The sequence below is a fragment of the Sander vitreus genome, unplaced genomic scaffold, assembly GCF_031162955.1.
Source record: "Sander vitreus isolate 19-12246 unplaced genomic scaffold, sanVit1 ctg371_0, whole genome shotgun sequence".
Taxonomy (NCBI): Eukaryota; Metazoa; Chordata; class Actinopteri; order Perciformes; family Percidae; genus Sander; species Sander vitreus.
This window is the reverse complement of record NW_027595503.1, coordinates 65,001-73,940: the sequence shown is the minus strand read 5'-3', so window position 1 is coordinate 73,940 and position 8,940 is coordinate 65,001. Positions and strand designations below refer to the sequence as shown.

At 43.0% G+C, this 8,940-nt stretch overlaps 1 protein-coding gene across 2 annotated transcripts in view; it reads right to left on the bottom strand.

Annotated features, from left to right (window-relative positions):
* Positions 1-247: 247 nt before the first annotated feature.
* LOC144513898 (suppressor of cytokine signaling 7-like) overlaps positions 248-8,940 on the bottom strand; it is a 24,587-nt gene continuing 15,894 nt past the window's right edge. For both annotated transcript variants that reach the window (XM_078245091.1, XM_078245092.1), the window contains 4 exons: positions 6,840-6,968; positions 5,800-5,935; positions 4,962-5,200; positions 248-3,297 (listed from right to left, as the gene is read on the bottom strand). In XM_078245091.1, the coding sequence (XP_078101217.1) occupies positions 4,984-5,200; positions 5,800-5,935; positions 6,840-6,968 (482 nt within the window). In that variant the 3' untranslated portion in view covers positions 248-3,297; positions 4,962-4,983. The remainder of the gene's footprint in view (positions 3,298-4,961; positions 5,201-5,799; positions 5,936-6,839; positions 6,969-8,940) is intronic.

Genomic DNA, 8,940 nt, shown 5'->3' with positions numbered 1-8,940 from the left:
TGTTTCACATTAGATAGAAACTGATGATGTAGGCTAAACACAAACGGTATTTCATGCAACAACAGTGACGTTATCATGTAGTTACTACTGATTTCCTGAAAATGGGTCATTTTAAACCTTGTTAATATTGATGACCATGTGTTCAAATGGAAAACGAGCCATATTTCATTTAATTTAGCCCTCAAAAGTAGAATGGTGTGTTGTTTCGCTATGGACTTTCATATTAACATCAATAATTCAGTCTCCATTACAACCAAATGTATGTTGCTTTATTAACAGGTGAACCAGAAGCATACGGTGAAACTCGAAAAATTTGAACATTGTGCAAAAGTTCATTTATTTCAGTAATTCAACTGAAAAGGTAAAACCAATAGATTATATAGATTTATTACATGCAAAGCGAGATATTTCAAGCCTGTATTTGTTATAATTTTGATGACTATGGCTTATAGTTTATGAAAACCCTCAGAAAATTAGAATATTGTGAAAAGGCTCAAAGTGTCCCGCTCTAATCAGCTAATTAGTCCAAAACACCTGCAAAGGGTTCCTGAGCCTTTAAATGGTCTCTCAGTCTGGTTCAGTAGAACTCACAATCATGCGAGACGCTCCTCAGATATTACCTGCATAGTAACACACCTGATCTAAGTATTTCCAAAGGTGGAACACACATACAGATGTCTAGACAGTAAAAGCGCTGCGGGATTACCGTTATATCAGAGGGTTGATGTTGCATTTTAACGGGGCGGTGCAGGTTTCGGCTGTGGTTTAGCTGAAGTTAACGCAGCCTGTGCTTTCACGTTACAATATAAAAGGTGTTGACCGTTGACTTGGCAAAAAAAAAAAAGACTGACTTGGATGTGGGCGGGGCTTGATGTCAACCCCACCTTCCCGCAGGCTGCAGCGAGATGCTCCTCTCCAGAGTACCGGAGTACTCTGGAGGTACTTATTCCTAAACCCTAAAGTCTTGTCTGCAGCTTGTTATTCTCCTGGGAAACATACCCTTATTTAGACTCTTTTTAACATTTATTTTTGAGGTTTTTTTATGCTTTTTTTCCACTACCACCAGATACACCACTAACATGAACTTATTGCCTCTAGTTTTACACTTGTTTTGGGAATTCATGGTCAATAAACCTCACTTATATTAAATTAAAGCCTACCTCATTTATTTTAGTTGAAAAAAGCTGAAATTATGAATTATTTTGACAGACAGTTACGACTGAGTGGAAAATCACAGACTGTCAAAGTTTAGTCAGGATCCTGTTGTTTCAATCAAAGTAGAGATCTGATCCTTCATTTTACTTGTGAAGAGCGTGGTATGGAACCATTTATGTTCTTTTGGGGCAATTTGCTTGAAAAAGAAAAACCTTAATTCTGATGTTGAAACTTTCAAAACGGGTCAGATTTTATAAAGGTAAATATGGTGCAACATGTCAGAGCTTAATTAATATATAGAGATTAATATTTACATGAACACAATGACAGCTGCAAACTGTTTTGTACTCTGGTCCATTTTCCATCACAACCACGACTCAGAGTCACAGTCACTAAAACTTCACATATCTGCTCTCTCTGCATCACCACGTGGCCAATCTGAGCTGCTGTGACTTCACATTCAGATCACATATATGTCAATATGTTTTACAAGCGCAAATTTTAACATACAAGTTCAGATTTTTTGTTCTACAAGCTCTGACATTTTGCACCATATTTACCTTCATAAAATCTGACCCGAGGACAACAGGAGGGTTAATGGCAACACTTCAAAAAACAAAGTTAGTAAAAACAGAAAACTGTGTTCTGGGAGTCTTTTATATATATATATATATATATATATATATATATATAATCTTAGCTCGTTTCCAGCAATAGTTTGCAGAGACTCACCTCATGTAAACAAAGGAGACAGCAGCACAGACAGACAGAGACATACAGACAGGTTAGAGAGACAGAGAAACAGACAGACAGGTTAGAGAGACAGAGAGGCAGACAGACAGGTTAGAGAGACAGAGAAACAGACAGACAGGTTAGAGAGACAGACAGACAGGTTAGAGAGACAGAGAGGCAGACAGACAGGTTAGAGAGACAGAGAGGCAGACAGACAGGTTAGAGAGACAGACAGACAGGTTAGAGAGACAGACAGACAGGTTAGAGAGACAGAGAGACCTGTAGACAGCTTTAGTCCCGCCCACTCTGTTTATTAACAGCTGACTGCACAAAAACAAATTGATGAGACATGAATACGTCCATTCTGAGTGCAGTATTAAGACAGTATGACATCATCAAGTGTCCCCCCCCCCCCCCCACCCCAGGGTCCAGTGTCCCCCCCCGTCTCCGCTGGGACAGAACTCACTCAGAACCAGAGTCCAGTCCAGCTTGTTCCAGTGAAACGTCGTCACGGTAACTCTTCCTCTTGTTTGTTGGTAGTGTTGGTGCAGCTGTGTGTCACCTTCAGGATCCTCAACAAATATCTGAATAAACCAGAAGACATCTGGTACCCATTCATCACTGCTGTTAGCGCTGCCTTTATTAAATCTATTTTATGATTCACATCCTCTGAATGATCCTGAGATGGATCTTTAAACCCTCGTGTCGTCTTCCCATCGACCACGCAACTGTAGAGTTTGATGCTTTTCCTTGTAGCCCAAACTGGGCGTGTTCCAGTAGTTTCTGAGATGTAACCCTTTCATCCAGACACTAGAGGGCAGAGTACTCAACAGATCTCTGCTCACCAATAATATTAGGGTTGGGTAGTGGAACCCTGTTCCACTATGGAATTGGTTCATACGTCTACCGTTAGCTAGCTACCGTAAATGTAGGCTACGCCATATCTCCCCTCTGGGCTCCCCAAAACGGACGTAAAAGCATATCAACCATTCACTGCACGGGATCGCTAGTAAACAGATTACATCTTTGATGTCACTTTTCACTTTTTCAAGACTCGGTTTAGGAATCGGAATCCTTTTAAAGGTACTGGTTCGGCATCGGAATCGTAAAAATCCAAACAATACCTAATCCTAAATATATATATATATATATATATATGTATAATAAAACCTTTGTGGTGTGTTGGAAGTTGAAGGATCCTAAAGGCGACTAAACGTTGTCCCGCCGACGTTCTTGGTTTTGTTAGCGTCTTCGCTAACGGTGATGTCAGAGTCACTCAGTGATGACATCAAGAGAGAGGCGGAGTCCCCCCCCCCCACCAGAGACAGAGAGGAGGCAGCTGATTGGCTGCGAGTCTGTGCGACCAGTCTGAATGTTTGAGTGTCCTTCAGTCCACTGATCCAGAGAGAACTGGAGGAGAGAAAGAAAGGCTTCCATTACTTCACAGATTTGATCTTAAAGTCTGGTTCACATTTATGTTATTTATCACAAGTTCATGGCAGGAAATAGTTTCTACACACCGCTTCCTGTGGACCGGGGGGGAGACGGATCATTATTTCATCACGTTTGATTTAAATAAATTAATGAAATATATTTTTCAATTTATAAACAAATAACTAAAAAACTAAACAGAATTTCAACACAACACATTCGAGTCAAATCCGTTCATTTCTTTTTCAAAAATAAAACCAAAAACCATTAAAATTGATCAAATATGGATGAAACGCTCGTGATCAGTTTCTTTCATTTTGGTTTTATTTTGAAAAACAAATGAACGAATGATACACGGATTAAAAAAGGGTAGAAGCCTTGAGTCTTTACCACAACGAAATCACAGTCCAACAACACACATTAAACTCCAGGTTACTACGTTATCTAGCTTTAAGATGAGGAAGAACAAACAGAAACTAAAATCAAGCAGCTTTAACATCAGAGTAGTCTCTTATAGCCAGACCTTCCTCCACAGTGCAGCACCTGGCTAGTCCACACAGCATTCCTGGATGGGAGAACAACCTGCTCTGGTTTATTGGCATTTCTTTAAACCAATCACAATCATCTTGGGCGGGGCTAAGCTCCAGACGGAGCCACGGTGCCTCTGCTAAATAGTCTCAGGAAGGAACTTGTTTTGGTGGAACATGTGGATGTTCAAAAGTAGTTTTAGTCGTGCAACAGAAAGCTCAGATTGGACAGATAGTCTAGCTAGCTGTCTGGATTTACCCTGCAGAGATCTGAGGAGCAGTTAACCATAGTCCTCACAAATCCACCAGAGGTTAGAACGCCAACACAGAGACAGAGGAAGGGGACGGACATCCCGCTGAAAAGAGGGACATCCAGCGGCACCTGAACAATCCCGGAAGTGGAACATTGTGGATATAGACTAACATCAGTAAGATTTTGACTCTCCTTCCTCACCTGCAACATATTTACACTTTGTTTGATCGATTCGTTCAGGCTATTCCAAAAAAAAGCACCCCACAAATGGCAGCAAGAGCTGAGCTAGAAGGCAAAGCTCTCAATCAATCCTTCAGTTTTGGTTCCTACTGTAGAGAGAATTATGTCTAAAATAAGGCCCTAAGGCGTGTGAAATCTGACTCCAATTTATGAATTCTTACGTTGGACTTAAGTTTCCCAGAACACAAGGATCAATCTGAGACGAAGAGTTCAGTTAAGGAAAGTTTACTGAGTCCAGCATAAGAGTTACAACACAGCTGTGAGTTCACAAACAGAGTCTAAGTTTCCCTAGCAGCAGACATCAAGTCAGAGCTGGTCCACCAAGTTGTCTTCCGAATTATGACCTCTGATCTGTTCTCTCCCTCAAGCTTTTATCCTATCCTCACAGGGGGGGTGTCTTCTTGTTTCTTAGGCAGAATCTGTTATCTTACACAGACACACATGCCAAGGTCGGGGCCTCTGTGCGGTGCAACTTCCACTTCTGTTCTCGCAACCTTCAAACAATGCACTTCTATGCCATGAAAGCCTAAACGTTTTAGAACAAAACCGTGACTAGTGCTGACTGATGCTGACCCTGAAGACAGGGAGCGGTGTTAGAACCAAGCACAGAATCTCTGACTTACATTGTCCTCTGAGGCTCCAGTGCTACGTTTGAGGCTGCTGGACCCCCGGCTGCTGCTGAACCCCCGGCTGCTGCTGAACCCCCGGTTGCTGCTGGACCCCCGACTGATGCTGGACCCCCGGCTGCTGCTGGACCCCCGACTGATGCTGGACACCCGGCTGCTGCTGGACACCCGGCTGACGGCTGATCTCCTCCTCGGGGTCATAGTAATAAAACTTCCTCAGGTAGAAGATCAGAGGCCTGCAGAGAGGACAGACAGCGTGTTACAAAGACAGACAAGCAGCAAATAATAATAATAAACTTTATTTTTACAGCAGCTTTTATACAAAGTGAGGAGCTCAAACCACTTCACAACAAAGTGAGAAACCACAACACAAACAGAATCTCACAGATTAAAAGGAAACGGTTCTATTTCCTCCTCACTAACAGCCAGAGGGATGACTGATATCAGCAGAGTGGCGAGGAGTCCTGAGACCTCACGTCTGCTCCTTCATGGCTGAATGCTGCTTTAGAAATGTAACTAACCTAACCTAACTTGGGCGGTCTCTTTTTCTCTTTTGGGAATAATGTAACGTCCTTAAACGACACAAACTTTATTATTTCAAGGCAAATCACGATATTTTCCTAAAACCAAGTAACGTTAGTTATGTTTGAACTCCCAACGAGACTGAAGCTCCGGACCAGAACATAACATAACAAATGATTTATCGATCCATAATGATTGTTGTTTATTTCCTTCAGGGACTGTTCAAGTGGAGCAACAGTAAAGGGCAAGTACAGAGTGCATGAGCCGCGTGCGTGCACGAGAACGGCGTGCATGAGGAGCGGCGTGCACTCACGTGGGCAGCGGCAGCTCCTGGATGTGATCGATCCGGACCAGCTGACGGATGCAGAAGCGACAGAGATGCTGCAGAGATTTAACACTGCTGAACCTCGACACCGGGTACAGGAGCTGGACCGGGGTCGGGGGGAGACCTGCAGGACCAGAGAGACAGACACACACACACACACACACACACACACACACACACACACACACACACACACACACACACACACACACACACACACACACACACACACACACACACCATTCCATGCTTTTAAAATGCTTGTTGATATATCTACTGACTGGGATGATTGTGTATGAAGTGTACGTTGAGTATTTTTTGTGTATTTATTACTTTTATATTCAGTTACGGCACTGCATATTTCGTTGTCCATAAGCTTGTGAAATGAGACTAAAATACATTATATTCCATAATTCATGAACACTTGGTTTCAGGGAATATTAAATATGTGGGTATTAATAGACCGACACGGCTAAATGACAGCCCTCTACTTAAACCAATACAGGAGACAGGTGGAGACAGAGACAGACAGACAGGGGGAGACAGAGACAGACAGGTGGAGACAGAGACAGACAGACAGGGGGAGACAGAGACAGACAGGTGGAGAGAGACAGACAGACAGGGGGAGACAGAGACAGACAGACAGGGGGAGACAGAGACAGACAGGTGGAGAGAGACAGACAGGGGGAGACAGAGACAGACAGGGGGAGACAGAGACAGACAGGTGGAGACAGAGACAGACAGACAGGGGGAGACAGAGACAGACAGGTGGAGAGCTACAGACAGACAGGGGGACACAGAGACAGACAGGTGGAGACAGAGACAGACAGACAGGGGGAGACAGAGACAGACAGACAGGGGGAGACAGAGACAGACAGGGGGACACAGAGACAGACAGGTGGACAGAGACAGACAGGTGGAGAGCTACAGACAGACAGGGGGAGACAGAGACAGACAGGTGGAGACAGAGACAGACAGACAGGGGGAGACAGAGACAGACAAACAGGTGTGAGCTGCTTGGCTGTTACCAGGGACTCTGGAGCGCAGGAAGTAGAGGAACTTCCCGTTCTTGGAGTGCATGATGGCTCTCTCTATGAACTCCACCACCGAGTGACAGCGGTCCTCAAACTTGGGGTGACACCACAGACTGAACGTCCCTGGCAACCACACACAACATACAATATAGATCCATTATTATATTCATTATAAAACACAACATACTATATATATATTCATTATTATATTCATTATAAAACACAACATACAATATAGATCCATTATTATATTCATTATAAACATATACAATATATATTAATTATTATATTAATTATAAACATATATAATATACAATATATATTAATTATAAACATATATAATATACAATTTATATCCATTATTATATTCATTATAAAACACAAAATACAATATATTCATTATATTCATTATAAAACAGGTTTCAATAGAAAGTCAACGTTGTGTGTGTGTGTGTGTGTGTGTGAGAGAGTGTGTGTGTATTACCTCTGTAGTTCTCCATGCGTGTGTCGTGTGTGTGTGTGTGTGTGTGTGAGAGTGTGTGTGTATTACCTCTGTAGTTCTCAATGCGTGTGTCGTGTGTGTGTGTGTGTGTGTGTGTGTGTGTGAGAGTGTGTGTGTATTACCTCTGTAGTTCTCCATGCGTGTGTCGTGTGTGTGTGTGTGTGTGTGTGTGTGTGTGTGTGTGTGAGAGAGTGTGTGTGTGTGTTACCTCTGTAGTTCTCAATGCGTGTGTCGTGTGTGTGTGTGTGTGTGTGTGTGTGTGTGTATGTGTGTGAGAGAGTGTGTGTGTATTACCTCTGTAGTTCTCCATGCGTGTGTCGTGTGTGTGTGTGTGTGTGTGTGTGTGTGTGTGAGAGAGAGTGTGTGTGTGTTACCTCTGTAGTTCTCCATGCGTGTGTCGTGTGTGTGTGTGTGTGTGTGTGAGAGAGTGTGTGTGTGTGTTACCTCTGTAGTTCTCCATGCGTGTGTCGTGTGTGTGTGTGTGTGTGTGTGTGTGTGAGAGAGATGTGTGTGTGTGTTACCTCTGTAGTTCTCCATGCGTGTGTCGTGTGTGTGTGTGTGTGTGTGTGTGTGTGTGTGTGTGTGTGTGAGAGTGTGTGTGTGTGTGTTACCTCTGTAGTTCTCCATGCGTGTGTCGTGTGTGTGTGTGTGTGTGTGTGTGTGTGTGTGTGTGAGAGAGAGTGTGTGTGTGTTACCTCTGTAGTTCTCCATGCGTGTGTCGTGTGTGTGTGTGTGTGTGTGTGTGTGTGTGTGTGTGTGTGTGTGAGAGAGTGTGTGTGTGTGTGTTACCTCTGTAGTTCTCCATGCGTGTGTCGTGTGTGTGTGTGTGTGTGTGTGTGTGTGTGTGAGAGAGAGTGTGTGTGTGTGTGTGTTACCTCTGTAGTTCTCCATGCGTGTGTCGTGTGTGTGTGCAGGGCTCTAGAGTGCGACTAAGATTGTTCCCAGGTCACACCGGTGCACCTAACGTCCTCGCATCTACTGCCTCTCCATGAACAAAGCAATATTGTTTATATGGATATGTTTAATGTTGCGTTACATGACCCATTCCTTCTGTAAAGCCGTGCCTGTGTTTGGATCGCTCCTCCATGCAGCCCCCCCCCCCCATTCACTCACACACGGCTCCGCTCCAACATGGAGAGACACAGCACTGCCGGTACAAACTGCTGACATATGTCTACAGTTTTAATTGTTATTAACACATCTGTATATTGTTAAGTATGAGAGGAAACCTGTATTATTACCACAGCTGTATATTGTTAAGTATGAGAGGAAACCTGTATTATTACCAGCTGAGCTACCCGGGCGTCCTCTCTCTCTTTTAATCAGTCTGTTATTGTTGTTGAAAACAAGTGAAGGAGCTTTCTTTGAGAGATATATCTTTTTTATATATCCTAGGCTATTTATTTCAGATAACTTTCTGAATGTGTTGCAGCTGTATATTTTCAAACTGGTAAAGGAAACCCTGTCTTTGCATTTTATTTGAATCACAATCTGTTTCAATAAAAGAGTTTGTAAAAAGTGGCTTTGACTTAAAATTGAACATTTAGCCCACTTTGTATAAAAATACAGAGCTATATATCGTGTATCGCCATT